Below are 19,728 nucleotides of genomic sequence, written 5' to 3'. Positions count from 1 at the left end.
ATCACATCCCAGTCCTGGAAATTAAACAACCAGACTATGATGGCCCTCGGCGGGGCCCCAGGTCACGGCGGGGGGACCAGCCCCCTATGGGCCCATACAATGTTGAAGAACTTGGACATTTTTCCAGGTGGGAGTATTTTAGTGATCCAGACCTCCAAGAACAACTCTGCTGAAGGTCCCTCCGCCCGCTCCGGAAAACCCACAAATCTCAGGGTATTCTTTCTCGAGAGCCCTTCCTGATCCTCGGCGCGGTCATTAAGGTTAATCATCTTTCTTTGAAGTTCCATGACCGTTTACTGGAGAGACTTGACTTCCGTCAGAAGTGTGTCTACACACTGCTCCGTTTTGGTGACTCTATTGAAAACCTTTCCTGGTCACATCGGAGAAGGTTGACCTCAATCGCCACAGGGGTCTTCTCTCAGCCCCACCCTTTTTAACTTCTATGTGGCGCCATTGGCTTCCATTATTAGACGTGGGTTCTCCGCTATCTCCTACGCTGATGATACACAGGTGGTGGTGTCGGTCTCAAATGACCTGGAAACGACAGCTGACTATTTCAATTACTGCAAGAGGCAGGTAAATGAATGGATGCAGGCCAACTGTCTTAAATTAAACCGGGAAAAGACAGAAATTATGCTGTTAGTCCCCAATCATTCCTTTTGGTCGCTAAGATGGTGGCCTGATAGTCTGGACAACTGTCCCATCCCAGTCTCTAAGGTTAAGAACTTGGGGTTTATCTTTGATGATAAGCTTGCATTCAGTGCTCAGATTAATAAGCTAACTTCTACCTTTTGGCTTATTTTAAGAATGATTAGGAAAATTCGTCCTTTCATCCCTTGTGAGGCACTGAAGACTTTAGTCACAGCGCTCGCTTTGTCCAGATTGGACTATGGCAATGCTCTTTATGTTGGGCTGCAAGCACAACTGCTGCTGAAACTACAAAGACTTCAGAATGCAGCGGCAAGACTGTTGCTTGATATTCCCAGACATGAGCCGGTTGCCCATAGATTGGAAGGGTTACATTGGCTTCCAGTGGCCAAAAGGGTCATTTTTAAATGGCAATGCCTGGCCTTTAAAGCATTAAAAGGCACTGGCCCGCAGTTTTTGAAGACTCATCTGAAGTGGTATACACCAGGTAGGAGCCTAAGATCTTCTCATTCCAAGTTGCTGCAAACACCTAAGTTCAAGCAGGGTCGCTGGGGAGGAAGAAGTTTCCTAGTGGGTACAATCAAAATCTGGAACCTTCTCCCAAGTTCTATTAGGAGTAGCACATCACTCATGTCATTCAGAAAAGCTCTGAAGACCTGGCTCTTCACAAACAGACCTGATGCGTAATGGGCATTATAACGATCTAGTCCTACCGTCCCTAGCGCCAAGACGCCTCCGGGCATTCGTGCGCTGTATAAATTATAAAATCAAATCAAACTGTCAATCTTAATCTCCATCTCGTCCCTTGTAGTCTGGACAGCCACCATGATATCCTTCAAGGAAAGGTCTTGCAGATCTCCTGCTGGCCTTACCTCCGAAGTAACGTCCCCTTGGTATTCCTGTTGGTTGGGGCCAAGGGGTAGGGGCTGTGCGTTGTTTATTTTATTGGACTGGGCCCGCTTTCCTTGGTCTTTAACCATGATGCTCCGTTTCCTCTTGGGTGCCAGAGTCTCATCCAACATAATTAGCATCCCTGGTCACTATCGGTTCTGTTCTCTGCGAGTATCTGCCTACGTGCAGAATCATCTTCACCGTCCGGCACTTCCTATGTGTCCCATTCTCATCAGCAAGGCCTCACATTTGGAGAGTGAGCGCCAGCAGGGTCAGCCAACCCAAGCACTCCGTTACTGCAGTGGTGTTCCTCCCCCACCTCAGGTGATCCCGGATCATCAGCTGTCCCTTAACAGGCGGGGGGGGGGGCAAAGGTGACCAGCACACCTCCAGTCACAGGTCACCCCCTCGGTGATTTCATCTTTACTGCCCATGTCCTGTTCCCTGCGGCGCTCAATCCCCGGGTATTTGGCTTCGCAAGGGGGACTCCCCTTTCTTTATCTTCCTTTACACAGACTGGTTCATGCAGTTTTTATATGCAGCTGGCTGTAGAGCTCTCGCAATTCTCCGGAGGTTCTCGACCTGTCTTGTGGCACCACATAATACAAATCCGGGGCCGTCCGGGCCGCAACTTAATGCCAGGTTATTGCCGGTCCCCCGCGCCTTGTTTCCTGCCCTTGCAGCAACTCACCTCACCTCTTCTCATCGCGGGAGGGCCGCAGCGGTCGGGAGCCCCTGTCAGGTTTGTTTCGGTTCCCCGGGGGCACCGCAGAGGCCTTCTCCTCATTTCTCGCGGACCAGCCACCGCTCCGGGACAGGCGTTTCCAGGGCTGGCAGCGGAGACCGGCACCACTCTCCACCACTGCATTGCAACCACTGATAAAGGCGGCAAGCACCGGCGTCCCCGCTCTCAATATTAGCCACAGGAATGTCCGCCGCTGTCCAAGATGGCAGCTCCCTCCTCTCTACGTCTGTCTCCCGGTGCCCGTTTCTCTGCAGTCTCTGGACCCTAACGTTAGTTTCCCGCACCAGACTGTGTTATCTGGTCAGGCCGATGTTTTTGTGGGCCGTTGCTAGTATCGCACCGCAGGATGCTGAAGGATTAGTCCACATTCAGCATGAGGACCTCAAAGGCAGGTCCTATGTAGCCATCTTGCTCTCATTCATGCCCTCCTCAGTGTGAAGGTTGTTCATTCATTCTTTTTTTATTTTATTTTTTATTTTTTTATTAGCAACACAAGAATCAACAGTATACAAAAATAAGTCAAATTAAAAGAAATAATCTAGACGTCTACAAGGTTAACGTTAGGTTAGCATTAGATCATTTGACCAGTTTCTTGTTAAATCCAAACAAAATATATACATGTATCTTGACACATATAAAACAGAAGACAGTAATGATCTAGATTAAATATGATTTTTTAAACTAAAGTATGAGAGACCTCCAGATCTTATTGAATTTAGCTAGAGATTTAGTGCCCCTAAGCCTAGCCAGCGCTAATTCCATACTATGAATTTCATTAAGGAGAGACCACCATTCCATTATATGTGGGGGTTTAGGGGAGATCCAAGCGCGAGCAATTATACGTTTAGCACAAGTTACCATAATAGTAAATAAGGATTTGTGTTGGATATTCCTACCATTAGTGTCTAACATAACTAACGCAGAATCTAAGGGGGGTATATTCCCTAATTTCAGTGTTATTATAGTCTGAAAAGATGTCCAAAATTCTGAAAGTTTAGGGCAGGTGTAAAATATGTGCACCAAATCTGCTGCAACCAACGCACATTTGGGGCACTTAGTTCGTTCACTATATATGCTATTCGAGGCCCATTTGGTTATTCTTTCTGGGGTATGGTAAAGCATACAGGTTATTTTGAATTGCAGCAATTTTAAACTTGACGATGAGACCAAAATATTGCTATTACGTAGAGATGAACTTATTACAGCCGGAGTAATATTGGTCCCTAACATCCTGCTCCACTTCTCTGATATTATATTGCAGTCTATGTTTCTATAAGTGTTGAGAGATTTATAACAACTACTAATTAATGATTTAGTTTCCTGTGAATAGAAATTATCCCATATGCTGTTCATTCATTCTCCAAGATTTATTTTTTGATGGGATGCAAGATTTGTTGTTTAGGAGGGAGATGCAGGCGTGATCTGAAACTAGGATTGTTTCAGTGGTGGGGAGAGATGTGGCTGAGATGTGCGATTTGTCAGCTAGGATATAATCTATACGGCAAAAGGAGTTGTGGGGGTAAGGGAGGAACGTATAATCCTTGCCCACAGGGTTGAACAATCTCCAAACATCTTTTAGTTTTAGAGAGTTGCATAGATTGAGCATCTATTTGTGAGACCTGTTGGCTTTGAAGTAGGATGCAGAGTTTCTGTCAAGGATGCCATCCCATGGGAGGTTAGAACCCCGACCTGCGATGATTCTACATTGAGGGGATAGTAGTGACTATATTTTGTATAGGTGCACCCAAAAAGACGTATTGCCATTATAGGGGGTGTAAAAATTCACTGCTATGATTTTGGTGCTTTCTTTCTGTAGTTTTATGAAGAGCCACCTGCCTTCAGGATCTGTTTCTGAGTAGGTAATAGTGAGGCTGCAAGATTTGGAGAGAAGGGTGGTTAACCATTTTTCTGTTGATGGCTGGAGCGCATAAGTCAGCAATCAAAGCTTTCTTTAGAAGAATGGCCTCTTTCATATCAGCTTTGGTCTCTTGTAAGAGTACAAGGTTTCTGTCAAGCTTACACATATAGTCTAGGATATTTGGGCGTTTTGTTGGTTAATTTAACCCCTTGACGTTAATGGAGAGTACCTTTTTAGGTTTCGGCTGCAAAAAAGCTGCGCAAGCAGCTTTTGCGCAGGAGAAATCTGAGTTACAGTATGTGGCTCTGGAATCCGCCCTCTGTTTCATTGGTTAGCTCCATAAATGGAGGCTAGCCATTGGAACAGAGAGGCGTCCGTCATGGCCGGACCAGATTCGGGGGCGTTCCCGAGAATTTTTTGCTTTTGGCTATGTCATGCTACGTCAGCCAAAAGCCGGGAACGCCCCCGAATCTGGTCCGGCCGGGCCGTGCTTGCTGCTGTCCTGCCTTCCTCCTTGTCCCTCCTCCCGCCGTCCCCCCTCCCCTCGCTGTCCTGTGCACGTTTCCCGCCTCCCTCCCGCCGTTCGTGTCCTCTCCCGCCGTTCGTGTCCTCTCCCGCCGTTCGTGTCCTCTCCCGCCCCCCTCGTCCTCTCCCGCCCCCCTCCCGCCGTCCGTGTCCTCTTCCGCCGTTCGTGTCCTCTCCCGCCCCCCTCCCGCCGTCCGTGTCCTCTCCCGCCCCCCCCGTGTCCTCGTAGGTGCTTGTTTAGAAAATGGGGTGAGTCGAGTTGAAATGCATATGGTGAGATTCCGGTAGCGTGAAAAGGGATCCTCTCTGTGGTACAGTCCATGAGTTTTGATAAAGACGCGGGGGGGTGTTAAATTCCTGATGTTTTTGGGAATGGGTTACTGTGGGGGGCATCCCTGTTACCTTAAAAGTAATCCGTAGAAACTCTGTATTTTATACTGCACGGATTTATTTCAGTGGAGTCGCCGAGCTGGGGCTGTCTCGGGGTGCCCTAGGAGCCCCTCTTCTCGTGCTAGGTTTTCTCCCGCCCCCCTTCCTCTCTCAGCTCTTCCTTTGTGCCTGGCCTGGGGGTGGGAGTGACCAACCCAGCTCTGGCCCAGGGCAGCGGCATCCTCCTGCTGTGAGGCTTCCCTATCTGATACAAACACTTGCTTCTATAGACACTTCCAGCTTTCTCGTTTTTTGTGGGTTTTTTTTTAAGCCAGTACTGTTTTGTTATTGTTTATAAAATATATATCCCGTTGTTTTACTTATTTTGCCTTCTACATTTTCACCACTGGTTACAAATTACTTTTTTCTTCATTTTTGTATAGATAGCACTCTATCTATATTGCAAACTAGCGTATTCTTTTCAACACCCCCCCCCCCCCCCCCTCTCTGGTTTGGTTACACTTATTTAAGGGTCTTTTTTAATTTATTTTATTGGAGCCCAATAAATTACTCACAAAATGGACACTTTATAGGGAACTGGTATTGAGACCCCCATCCTCATGTAGGAAGAACTCGGTTTTGCTAGACCTGACGCATTGTTAGTTTTCGGAAGGGGTAATTGAGGTGTCTGGCATTTCACCAGTCACCCCCACACAGTTCCGGTTGCGATAAAGCGATGGCGTTGTGTGATTCACCAGTCAGCCACCGAGGGAGAACTTTCTCTGAAAATGACCGAACTGCCAAGGTCAGCGGTTTTAAGGTTTTTAGTGATCCGAGTAACTAACTGCGCTGCACCTTCTTCCATTGTAGCCCAAGTAAACAAAAGTATTGATTACAGTAGATGGCATGGGCCGAAAACAGGGAACATGGTCGATCATCTACTGAACAGGGTTACATATGGATAATTGTGTGGGTGGAAACCTTCTGTGGGCTTTAAAGCGATTTACATCATTTTGATATAACCATTAGGGAATATAATAAGCTTACCCAGGATGTGTATATACTATCCCTTGGTATCGCCCATTGTGTGATCCTCGTTAAATCAAGCCATAATCAGTTCGCTCTGAGTCTTAAGTATAGTGTTAAAACAGGGGCACGCCCTATTTTTGGGGCTGGGGGGGGGGGGGGGGGGGGCGGGTAGTCCAAGACCATTTGCACATTTTCGTCCATTCAACAGCCTATGGTGTTCAGCGCCGCCTGCAAGGATCTATTTGTAAACTGTAGGTCAATGTTTAGACTTACCAGGAGGTTATGGGTGACTCAGCAGTTATTCTGCATAGCGTAAGCTTTGCCCTTGGGTGTTGAGACGCATTACGAAAATTCAAACCTTTACCCTTGATAATACCTATGGGATACAACATTCTTCCTCCCAACGTTTCCTCTTTTTCTTGCTTGATAAAAGGGGCGCGAATTAATTTCTTGACCATAATACGTTTTTCACTGCTCGTCATAACAGCAAAATCTTGCTCGTAGCGCTACTTAAATCGTGTTAGTTGCAGTGTTTATTATATATTGAATATGCATGGCTGCACGGGAAGGATTGTTTACACCCATAAGAAGGTGATGAGATGATGGGCATGGAACAGTGTGTATGCCGTAATGTAAGAGCCAAGCTCTCTGCTCCCTATTTTCTCTGGCCGCAGGTGAAGTGACATTACTTCTATAATTAATGCATTGGTTGCTTAATGAAAGCCCCGGATATCAGCACTGTATCTCTTGAATTGCTATACCATGTGTTGACCAGTTATAAATGTGTTCTACTTTATCAAGTTGACATGCACTACGGTTTTGAACTATACATCTGGTTACCTAGAATCTCCCGAGCTAAAGTACCACGAGGGACGTTTCATTATGGAAAACCTAAAATTGAGTAGGCAACCAACTTTATTTCTGGCTAAAACGGGTGTTCACCGTCGGGTTCTTGCGTATTTTTTAATTTTCTTACACTTTATCCAACTTAATCAACAAGGTAATACAAGGTATACAAACTCACTAAAATTTGCAATTGCTAAAATTCAGTTGTTTAATCAACATAGAAGATTTTACATTTTCTTGCCTGGTTCTTCAGGTTGCGGGAGTGTACTGGGAATTAGAAGTTTCTGCCTAAATTTCAGTTGATCCGGGACCCCAAGAGATTAAAGTGGGGAAGGGACGTGAATGTATAAAATTAATTAATTAATGACCAATTCAAATGTTCGGTTTCTTTATATGTATTTATGTATTATTTTAAATAAATCTTCCTTGCGTCCTTTCTCTTGGCTCGTGTGCAGTTACACTGTTTGATCGGTAGTATGCGCACCTCTTAGTGCAAGTCCGGTAGATTTTGTTGTTAGAACCCAGCTTCACATCACTTATTTCCTTGAGGAATGTTGTTATCCGACCATGACTCGAACGTTGCTAGTGCACGGTGTCAGGTGTAAAAAAAAAAAAAAAGAAATCCGCGTAACAGAAAAGTGTACATGTTCAATGATCCTGGAAAAATGTGCAGCTGTGGCCTTTAAGAGCAGCTTCCTGCTCCTGGGGAATGAGTCTGGGCCTGGTGGTGCTGCCGCTGGGCTGGAACAATGTCCCTTGATGCAACCAGTGTTTCGTTTTAAATCGAGGCCCTGCGAGGAAGTAGAGGTGCAGGAACCAATCCATGCAGTTGTGCAGGCAGTGCAAACATCCACAAAGTGATGCATGCAACCAGTGTGCTGTTTTAAAAGGCGGGCCCTGTGTGGGAGGAGAGGTGCAGCTGTGGTAGAAAAGGCCTATGGACCTGAGACAGGAGTGCATCCTGTGACATGAGACAGCTGTGCACGTGGGCGCTGCACACAGCTGGGCTAGAATACTGTAAACGGACTTAGGCATACAGCAATGAGAGGGAGCTAGTGACTTTCTGTTCCTGTAGAGGCGCTTTAGGTGTAAATACTGCAGTGTTGTGTTTGGTATAGGAGTTAAGATGCAATATTAATTTTTTTTGTTTAAATCTTGTACAGATATTGTATTGTTTGCTAAGAGCTGATTTTCGATAATGTTTTGAATAAACACAACCTGTGTGATGAATCCAAATTAGAGATATTCAGTATTGTCAGTGACTCAGCTGAGTTGGAGGGTGCGGGATCCAAATTGGGTGTCTCCCTGGCCCAAGCAATACAGTGTTACTGATTCTTACTCAACCAACTGGCTAACAGACATGTTGAAATGCAATCATCTTATCCCCAAACATCAGCTGATCAATTTTTGAAAATAGCCATATGTTGCTATCAAATACACATTTTCTTTTTGAAAAGAGCAAACAAAATGACAAAAGCTTATTAAGAAAAAATAAAATAAAACCTGTTTTGCCACAAATATCTTTTCATTTTTCGTAAATACACATTTGACAATCAAACTTCAATTTGTCATTTTCATCACATACTCACATGCATCACTTCCACACATGAATGCCATCTATCACTATCTCATGCCATGGAGGTCTACAATATGCCAAGAATCATCATGCTTGGATCAACATTAGACCAAGGGTGGGAATCCTGATGCCATGTGTGCCAACAACAAGAAGCAAGTAATTGCCACGGTTATACCTTGGCCACCGCTATACTAGGTTGAGCAACATCATTCAGTGGTGGAAACCAATATTTCAAAAATTGACATCAATATGTCAGAGGTGGCATTTGCCAGCGGTTGCCATCATGAAATTGATTCTCACATTATGCAAAGCATTTCCACCTGTATGCCATGGCCACCAATACCAAAGGTGGGAACCATCAATACGCTAAGAATTCCAATCAATATGCCCGGGACAACATTTTGCCAGGAGTGGGAACCATCTTTTATATTGAAGCCCTCAATATGCAAATAATGAGCGCTAGGGAGTGAGAGTGACTAGGGAGTGACTAGGGAGTGACTAGGGAGTGACTAGGGAGTGACTAGGGAGTGCAGAGTGCTAGGGTGTGCTAGGGAGTGCAGAGTGCTAGGGTGTGCTAGGGAGTGCAGAGTGACTGCAGAGTGCTAGGGAGTGCAGAGTGACTGCAGAGTGCTAGGGAGTGCAGAGTGACTGCAGAGTGCTAGGGAGTGCAGAGTGACTGCAGAGTGCTAGGGAGTGCAGAGTGACTGCAGAGTGCTAGGGAGTGCAGAGTGACTGCAGAGTGCTAGGTAGTGCAGAGTGACTGCAGAGTGCTAGGGAGTGCAGAGTGACTGCAGAGTGACTGCAGAGTGACTGGGGAGTGCAGAGTGACTGGGGAGTGCAGAGTGACTGGGGAGTGCAGAGTGACTGGGGAGTGCAGAGTGACTGCAGAGTGACTGCAGAGTGACTGCAGAGTGACTGCAGAGTGACTGCAGAGTGACTGCAGAGTGACTGCAGAGTGACTGCAGAGTGACTGCAGAGTGACTGCAGAGTGACTGCAGAGTGACTGCAGAGTGACTGCAGAGTGACTGCAGAGGGAGTGCAGAGGGAGTGCAGAGGGAGTGCAGAGTGACTGCAGAGTGACTGCAGAGTGACTAGGGAGTGCAGAGTGACTGCAGAGTGACTAGGGAGTGCAGAGTGACTGCAGAGTGACTAGGGAGTGCAGAGTGACTAGGGAGTGCAGAGTGACTAGGGAGTGCAGAGTGACTGCAGAGTGACTAGGGAGTGCAGAGTGACTGCAGAGTGACTAGGGAGTGCAGAGTGACTGCAGAGTGACTAGGGACTGCAGAGTGACTGCAGAGTGACTAGGGACTGCAGAGTGACTGCAGAGTGACTAGGGAGTGCAGAGTGACTGCAGAGTGACTAGGGACTGCAGAGTGACTAGGGAGTGCAGAGTGACTGCAGAGTGACTAGGGAGTGCAGAGTGACTGCAGAGTGACTAGGGAGTGCAGAGTGACTAGGGAGTGCTAGGGACTGCTGAGTGACTAGGGAGTGCTAGGGACTGCTGAGTGACTGCAGAGGCTAATGGCAATGTAAATGACAATGCCATTTATTTATTTATCGGTTTTCAAAACCAACACATAAATACAAATTTTGTCATTTGCAATGCCAATAGCTCTAACTTTTCCAAAGGCGAAACCATTGCATTGTAAATGCTTGTTATGTTATGCATTAGCTTTAGGAGGGGACTATGAGAATAGTCCCAGATGGTGTTAGGTGAGGGAATTTTGGTGGGAGGAGGAGGAGAGAGTGGGGGAGGGCGAGGAAAGGGCATAGAGGTGGGTAAGCCATAGTCGATGATAGAACATGGGATAGGAAGTAGGAAAGGAATGAGGAAGAAATAGAGAGTCCACAGAGGGGGGAGTGTAAGACCCATAGAATTAGCATAGAGATTGGAAACATGTAGCGGAGTGCCCCGGGAGGGGGGGGAGGGCGGGAGAGGGCACATGCAAGAAACCTATATGATGTGGGCGGTGGAGGCATATAATAGGTAGAATAGTTTTAGGATAAATTATAGAAAAATACGGCTGTGCCAAAGTGTGGTCTAGGTGTATTGTGGGGAAGTTTTATCCAGAGTGAAGGCTTTGAAAGGATAAAGCAGGACCGGTATCCTAATGTAGTGAGAGTGGGTTTTGTTCATCAAATAAGTGACTTTGGGTGAACTGAGGAGTAAGCACAGTGAATAAGCGAGTTAATTGCGAGTTGTTTAGCATTTTTGTAAGTTATAGTCAACGTTTAGACTAGGAGCATAGACTTATTCTGACCATGAAGAACAGTTTTTATCATAACCCATTATTAGATCGATGTGAGACTGCCCTAAGGGCTAGGAACAAAGATCACTGCTAGCTGAGAGTTGTCCAAGAATGATCTAATTGTCAGCAATGTGTAAGTTAGGACAGTACACTTATTATGACCAAAAAGAACAGTTTGCATCAACATCCAGTAATATGACCTAAGGTTAACTGTTTGGGATTATTAGAGGTTAGTAGGTTGATGGTTAGTAAACTGTAGTAGCAGATTATCTTGTGTTTAAATCCTAGTATGGGAGTTCAGGACGTTAGTAGTGCATGACAAACGTGTGCGACCAAGTCAGTCATTTGAACTTAAAGGAACCAAAGGGATTAACAGCCCGTAACAAGGTCAGGCTTTAAGGGAACTCTACTAGGGAGAGGGCCTCGAGGTTGGAGATAGCCTTATAGAGGTCTCTGATTAGTGATTATTAGTCAGGTTGGTTGGTTTTTGAACATTCCAATGAGACATTAAGAGCTCATTTTCAAGTCTCCCAATCCCTACATTTGGACATTTGAAAGAAGACTGCTGAAAGAGGAAGGCTATATTAATAGGATGAACGAATGGATCACACAGTTTTGGGAAATTAATAGAGGATCGGCTCCAGCTAAGATAGGCTGGGATACATTCAAGGCCGGGATAAGGGGGGAAACCCTGAGCTATACTTTAAAGAGGAGTAAGATGGAGAGAACAAGGATGGACAGGTGGATAAAAGAAATGGATAGACTAGAAGAGCAACTAAATAGGGCAGTGTTGAGACAAAATGCAACAGATATAGAGGGCCTTTTACTGGAGATTGAAGTCAAGAAAGCCGAGACAGGAGAAGCGTTGACGGAGAAGGCGGCTGGGAATTATCTTGCTAAGAAGGAAAAGTGCTATGAGTATAGCGAGAGGGTAGGACACTTATTGGCTATTAGAATCAGACAAAACCTGGCAGCAGGTGAAATTAAAGAAATTAGAAATAGCGCTGGGGAAGTTGTAAATAAATTAGAAGAGGTTCAGGAGGTATTCAGGGAATTTTATGAGAAATTGTATGACCAGAATGTAGAGAATATAGGAGCAGGGTGCAGGGACTATTTGACAGGGATACCACATGAGAAATTGGATAGCGAAGAAAGAGACAAACTAGGTTTACCTCTAACATTGCAGGAGCTTAAAATGGCAGTGACTAATTTACCAGGGGGCAAGGCTACAGGGCCAGATCAAATACCAGCTGAGTTTTATAAAACATTCTGGGACAGGCTTGGGAAAGATATGCTGGAGACTTTTAGACAGGCACAGATACAAAAATTAGCGCCACAGTCCTGGGACGATGCAAATATTATTGTGATATTGAAAAAAGACAAACCCCCATTAGATCCAGGGTCATACAGACCTATTACTCTCCTGAACGCGGATGCTAAAATGTATGCCAAAGTATTAGCACAAAGACTGAGTAGAGTTATTGAGAGATTAGTTAGCAAGTCACAGCATGGTTTTATTCCCGGGAAAGGGACTACTCAGAATACTAGACAGCTAATTACTATATTAGATGCTGCTGAAGTAGCAGGAGACCCTGTCGCAGCCATATTCCTTGATGCTGATAAAAAAAAAATTGACAGGGTCTCCTGGCAGTTTCTGTGGAATGTCATGGACTGGTTCGACATAGGCAAAGGATTTATTAGTGCCATACAGGTATTGTATGTGCAGCCAAAGGTTAGGGTGAAAATAAATAAGTCTTATACTAAAACGGTAAGGATTAGACGCGGAACCAGGCAGGGCTGCCCGGCATCACCCTTACTTTTTGCCTTATATCTAGATCCGCTACTTAGGAGACTAATAGGTAATATTAACATCCCGCCGGCTGTGTTACAGGAGGTAGAATATAAAGTATTCGCCTACGCAGACGATGTGGCATTGATAACTACGGAACTAGGAAGGGCTTTAAGGTAAATAGAGCAGGAGGCAGTAGGTTTTGGGGGTTTATCAGGATACTCAATCAATAAGGGGGAAACTCAGATCATTATGAATGAATATACATCTTATTCAGATCCCAGAGTGGTAAAGGAGGCAGTGTATCTGGGGGTAAGGGTGTCAGCAGACTTGGCGGATTTAGTGAAGTTAAATATGGAACCGCTACTAGCTAAGGTAAAAAATAATACAGAAAGAATTCACAACCTACATTTGACGCTAATGGGACGCATAAACGTAATTAAAATTGTTACTTTACCGAAATTTCTTTACCTGTTCAGGGCTATACCTCTTTTCTTTGAACAACTTTGGTTTACTAAATTAGAAACAATTCTTAATAGGCTAGTGTGGGCACAAGGGAAAACTAGAAGGGCTTACAGACATATGACACTTACACGTGAAAAAGGGGGGTGGGGAGCACCGGATTTTAAATTGTATTACTGGGCCGCAGCTTTGCAATACTTCCAAGGATTAATAGGCGGAGGGTATGACTTTACTAATGTGTATAGAACTGTACTGGGGGAGGGCGCGGTTGATGGGCGTCTGAATACAATAGAATATAGACTTTTTAAGAACACTAGGTTTAAAACCCTAAAAGCTGCATATATGATTTGGAAAGGGGTAGGAAAAAAACTGGGAATTGGCAGATTTAGCAGATACACTAGACTGTTAGCTAATGAAACCCTCCCGGGGGATATATTCAGGGACGGAACTATGAGGATATGGAACGATAGGGGCATTAGGAAAATAGGAGATCTCCTGGATATAGAAGGGGGGATAATACAATTTGAAGAATTACAAAGAATATTTGAAATACCCACTAATACTTTTTTTAAGTATCTACAGGTGAGGAGTTACCTGAGGGATAAAAAGGGAGGACTGTTAGGATTCAAACATTGCAGGCTATTGGATTATATAGAACAAAGTAAACAGTGTACGATACGGCAGTTACATGCATAACTGTATGCATACAAAATAGATGATAGAGAGAAATTTTCAAAAAAATGGATAGAAAAAGTGGGGACCTTCCCGGAAAGATTTCAGAAGTCTCTAGACTTAGGAAGATCAGCTCTATGCTCGGCGACGCTGCAGTCACAGCATTATAAAACACTATATTGCCTTTACCATAGGCCGGCAAGAATAGCGCAGTGGGGTGGGATGGAAGGTATAACTTGCCCTAGATGCAATTCAACTGAAGCTGACATAGTACACATGATCGCACAATGCCCACAACTGTATACCTTGAAAAGGGCCATAGAAGACTTCTTGGAGAATTCACTGGATATTAAGATTATACTAAGTAATGAATTGCTATTGCTGGGGGTGAAGACTGAGCATGAAAATGGCCCCATAGAGTTTTTGTTTATGGTGGCAGCTGTATTCCGAATTAGTATTGCACGGGCATGGTTAGACAAGACTCCTCCAACATTCCAAACCTGGATAGCAAGATTGTTAGCCTCATACAACTTGGAGAAAGCAATATATGAGAGGAAGGGCAGAAGGGCAAAAAAATTGGGAGGGGAGATATGGCAACGAGATGGAAATCTGGGCAAAACAGGGTAGGGGTTGGGTAAACAGTTGTATGTAGGAAAGGTCCTTGTGTTTTTGTTTTTCTTTTCTTTCCTTTCTTTTTTCTTATTTTTTGCAGAGTTCTGGTGCAAGAATGTATTTGCTTTACACTATACTGGGATATGTAAAATATGCATTTTGTGTTGTAAGGCTGTCTGTAATAATTTGGGGGGGGGGGGGGTAAAAATTGCTGTGAAAAGATTATAATAAAAATATTTTAAAAAAAAGAGCTCATTTTCAACTCTTGAATTTCCCTGATGAAGTCCAGGTCTTTTGCATCTTCAAAGATGGAGACTTTTCCATTGAGGGTAGTTTTCAGTCGCGCAGGTCCAATGAAGGAAAATTGCACTGATAAGTCTGAGATTTGACGCTGGGATAGAAACGCTTTCCTCTTTTTGACGGTGTCTTTAGAATAGTCTTGGGAGATCCCAGTGGGGGATCCTGCCATTTGATTCTCTGAATCTTCTTTATCTGTGCCAGGATGCCCCTTCTATTGCTGTCCTTCAGCTCCGTGATGCTCCTTTCTAGGTGGGCTAATCTTGTAGTGATGGTTGATAGTCAAGTGTAGCTATGCCTAATGGTCTTCCAGGAGGTTTATCCGTGACTCCACCTCAGTGACTTAGCCCCTCAGAAAAAGAATTTCCTGTTTTAGGGATGTGAGTGCGCCCTGCATGGATACTGTGGTTCTCTTTGGACATGCTGCATGTGCTCGCACAATTGACAGTTTCTGCATGATTAAGTCTAGTGTTGCAGAGTTGTCAGGGTTTGGGCTTGATAGGGGAGTCTGGGATGGGGGGATCTTTTTTGGATCTTTTATGCACCCAAACATTTTTTAAATGTAGAAAAGTATTCACACATGTAATTAAGGAACGATACTGACATGCCAGCAGAAGTGGAAAATAACATTTTAAACTGGACTTTTATTTTTTTTTAATGTCAGTATTTTTCTAAGATAAGGCGTTAGGAAATCAGCAATAAGAACAATGAAATGGTAAGATTAAGAATGGCAAGTAAAATACTTTTTTAAGGTGGGTTTCAGGGAATAATTCTTCTTGTGCTATGATGTTTTCCTCTAGAGATTTCCAAATCATTTTTTTTATTTAGTTCCTTTTTTCTTTGACCGACTTCTGACCTCTATTTCTATGCATTACCACGCATCTTCATCATGTGAGCACTCATCCAATTATGTATGTATGTATGATATTCTCTTTGAAAACATCTGATTGTGGGTTATGTAATAACAGCTGCTTGTTTATACCGGCATAGATTTGAAGGAGGGACGTGTGTGGCCAAAGAAGTGTATGCACTTCACCATCCTTGTACCTACATCTTTGTACTTCCTGTTTTGGTTGTTGAAAATGTATCAGAACTTGTAAAATAAGGGTCAAGTGTAAAGAGACAAATTGTTTAGAACATTTCCTATACGCTATGAAATTTATTTAAAGATTCAATTTACATTAACCATGCCTTGCTAACTCTTTTTTAATTACTTTTTGAATACCTTGGTTTCTCTGATTCCCTTTTCTGCATAGCCCCAATTTCAGTTTCTATTGATCACCCTAAACTTTTACACCCGAAATCAAAGGGGTAAAGTATGTACAACCAAAAGGACTTTCTCTACTCACATCCTGGAAATTGTGTTGATGCATTGCTATAACTTTGTGTACTCCACATGTCTTGCAAGTACCTTTCCTTCCAGTCCTTAGTTTCCACAGTCCATAGAGGGCTACTTGTAGCCTGGCCTTGTAGGTCCAGGTTTCCACTGCCCATACCTTTTCTTTGATCAGCCCATTTAACTTTCCCAGTTCAATCTCTGTCATGAAAATCTTCGATGTTTTTTAACCTTGTCCTCGTCTGTTTTTCAGGGTAAATTGACAGCACGAGAACGGGTTCTTCTGTTGCTGGATCCTGGCAGCTTTGTTGAATATGACATGTTTGTGGAACACCGGTGTGCAGATTTTGGTATGGAGGCGGACAAAAATAAGGTATAGTACAAACGTTTTAAAAAGATGAATCTCAGATGACCATCAAATTGACTTCAGTGAGCTAAATATTGTAGCTCTGATGACCATTATAGGATTAGTGGACAGTGTTCTGAAATAATTGTGGAGGCATGATTGACACACCTCACCACCAAGGGGTTTGCAGGGTTGAAAAATGTCCATTTTGCTAAACAAATAACATTCTCTTGCTGCACACAGGGTGACCTAAAATGCTTCCTTAAGTCACAGACTTCTCTCAAGTTCTGCAAAAATGGACATATGTAGGGATACAGAGCACTGGCATAGTCTTTGGGCCACTTGCGATGAATATAGAAAATCTATATGATGGCCTCTGGCTTTCACATAGCAGGTCCTTCAACCATGACCTCTTCACACTTGGCAAGTCTGCTTGTAGTTAAGGCCACTCCCTACGTGTGCAACATATTGGAGCATGAGGCACAGGGCATGCTGGCTTTTTCAGTATCCTCAGCAGTGTAATTTGCAAAGTTACATGTGAGGTCATGAATAGTTACTTTATGGGAGAATTGGGAGTTAGATTGGCAGTCAGGTGGCAGTGTTAATCATGACTAGTGAATTTCAGCATTTTTTGTTGGATTAATGCCATATCATTCTTTCAGCTGAATTGTTTTCAGGGCATATGTAATCTCCATTATTACGTAGTTTTAGTAGCTTATCTTAATGGAGATCTATAAGGGTTTAAAAAGCAAAACAAATCTTAAATGTGATATTTTCATGAATTCCCTCTGTACCCATATAGTGTAGCTGTATCTACAGTTCAAACGCATAGACTCAAGGTATATACTGTTTTCAATATTCCTCCAAAGCATGTGCACAGGACCTCTGCCTTTCGGTACCCACAGGAAATGGATTCTGGTTACCCGCAGTGCATGTACTTGCTGTACCTAAAGGGCATGTGATTTTCTCTGATAGCATTATATATAGGGCTGGGCATTTTGCTATGCCCTATTCTTAATAGCTCCTGTACCCGCAGAGCACTGCCTTTTTTTTTGTAAGTATTTTTTATTTGCATTTTGATCAAAAAGAGCAGAACACAGTGGGGTCTGCAGGCACATAGCATGTAAAACGATGACAGTTATCATTGCAGTGATTACATCAATTTCATAAAGTCTAGCATAGTAATACTACATATGTACAAAGGGGAGATCCAGTGAAGGGGGCCTGAGCAAACCGACCCTGCGCACGGATGAGGTGCATACTATCCTCGGACCATCCCATTAGTTCAGGGCTGCACTTGCCCTGCATTGCACTCATACTCATTCAAAAGTCCAAGGGAGACACTCTCTCATACTCTTAACTACTCAAGGAGGAATCCCCAAGTTCAGGACTGTTCCCTGCATCGCAGAGAGTGAGCAGGGAACTTCTGATGCGGGTTCGTCTTCCAATATTCACTCACCAGATTCCAACCTGGGCAAGCAAGCTGTACAGTGTCTCAAGCAGGTATCATCGCGCTATGTACCCCCCTTGCTTCTTCCCTTCGAGTCACCTTGCACTCGGTTCTTTTACCAATTCCAAACACCATTTATACACATCAAGGCCGCAGGCTGACTTCCAACTCCTACTTAGTTGCCTGCAGGCAAGAACCAACAACAAGGCTACAAAACTGTCCGTCGCCTTGCGAGCCGCCTCACACTCATGCAGGCCCAACAGACATATTGGAGGAATGTGCTCAAGGACCCGATCAGTAGCTTTGTAAACCCCTTTAATAACCATTGTCCAGTAAGGGAGCAGTATCGGGCAGTACCAGACCATGTGGAAGAATTCCTCGTCATCCGTACAGCATCTAGGATTGCTCGAAGCCGTGGCAGGGAACTTGGCATGGATACATCGGGGTGAGGAGAGCCCTGTATAGGTAGTAGAACTGAATAAGTTTAAATCTAGCATTGATCGGCACCATGGGGGTGTGCTCTAGTCCACTCCTTCAAGAGTGATCAGGCAGGTGTCCTCAAGTACTCCTCCCAGTGCCGACGGAGATCCGTTAGGGCTATCTGTGTCCTCAGCAGAGCCCTGTAGAGCAACGTGACTCCTTTCATCTGGCCTTTGATGAGGAAGAGGTGACCTAGACAGTCATGATGTGGCGCCTCCTCAACTCCAAGGTCTCACCAGTCCCATATTCAAATTTCAAGAGCCCTGTGAAGCAAAAAGTGAGACACTGGGAAGGCTTGTCCCTTCTGAAGCTCTGGGAAGGGGTCAACCTCACCCCCTCCACAAACAGATCTGCTAGCACAGTGATTCCCACTTTTGTCCACCTGCGTAGCCCCAACATCCCCCTGCCGACCCTCTCTGTCGTTCCCACCACCTGGCAACCAGCAGCGGAAGCTCGAACATATATGGAAGTCTGGGTTGCATCCTCTTCAGTGTCCTAGTCCACACAAGCGTGCGTGTTCTAATCAGTAAATTTTTTTTCCGTGCAAAGGAGAAAGACACAAGTTTCATCAATAGATCCTTGGAGGGCAAGCCACATTCACAAGGGACTTGTCCTATTTTACCTCCAGACCCAAGTGATAGCTAAAATCCATCAGACCAGACACTGGTCCCCCTTAGATCAGAGATAAAAAAATTTTTTAAAAAAATATATAAATCTATAGATATATATTCAGCGTACAGGGAAATATGAAGCCAATCAGAGGAAAGTTACAAACTCCGATAGTTAATTCCTCATCGGACCGTCCTAGGGCAAATAGTAGAGGAGACAACAAGCATCCCCATCTGCTGCCCGGTTCCACCTTGCATGTCTCAGATATCACCTGACCAGTGCGAACCCTAGCCAAACGGTTAGTGCCAATCTCATGCCTTTCGAATATCCACGGAGATGTTAATGTCTTCGACAGCGCTTGCTCCCGCTGATTTTAAGCCACTAGTAAATGCTGAATGTTGGGCATGGTGCTATGCATTGGAATAAAATCTTTTTGGTCGTGTGTACCAGGGACTGCATGTGCGGGAGCAGTAGGGCAGCAAGGATTCTGCCAGATTTATTTTTCACCAAGTGCACCCTGGTCACTTAAGCTTGATAATCAAATTGCCTCAAATGGTCAACCTGGACAAAACGTTTCTTTTTCTTGTCTAGAGTGCGCTCTCTAACCTCCTCAAGGTCACCTAAGAGATCGTCCAGTTGCGACTCTTCTCGCTGAATATCCGAGAGCAGCTAAGCACACCCACCCTGCTAAATAAGCATTGTCCATGGACCACCTTCAAGGCTTCCCACTCCACCCCTGCAGACAAGACTGAGCCTGCATTATCCAGCCAATATTATGCAACATGTTTGCCCAACAAAGCCTGGAAAGCCTGGTCCTCGAGGAGCATCGAGGGGTCCAAGCTCTGTGTGGGAACACATCGTATTTTTGACCACTGGAAGGAACAAACAGATGGGAATGGTCGGAATATGCCTTCGCCAGGTATTGAAAGATGTTTTTTT

General features: G+C 44.5%; 1 protein-coding gene across 1 annotated transcript in view; it reads left to right on the top strand.

The window, feature by feature from the left end:
- The window catches only part of PCCB (propionyl-CoA carboxylase subunit beta), a 468,181-nt gene that overhangs the window by 25,397 nt on the left and 423,056 nt on the right, over positions 1–19,728 (top strand). Inside the window, exon 2 of the mRNA XM_086943865.1 lies at positions 16,158–16,277. Coding sequence (XP_086799991.1) covers positions 16,158–16,277 — 120 coding nt within the window. The remainder of the gene's footprint in view (positions 1–16,157; positions 16,278–19,728) is intronic.

This window comes from Lissotriton vulgaris, chromosome 11 (genome assembly GCF_964263255.1).
Source record: "Lissotriton vulgaris chromosome 11, aLisVul1.2, whole genome shotgun sequence".
NCBI classification, from domain to species: Eukaryota; Metazoa; Chordata; class Amphibia; order Caudata; family Salamandridae; genus Lissotriton; species Lissotriton vulgaris.
The sequence above is the reverse complement of the archived record's forward strand: the minus strand, read 5'-3'. Positions and strand labels throughout refer to the sequence as shown.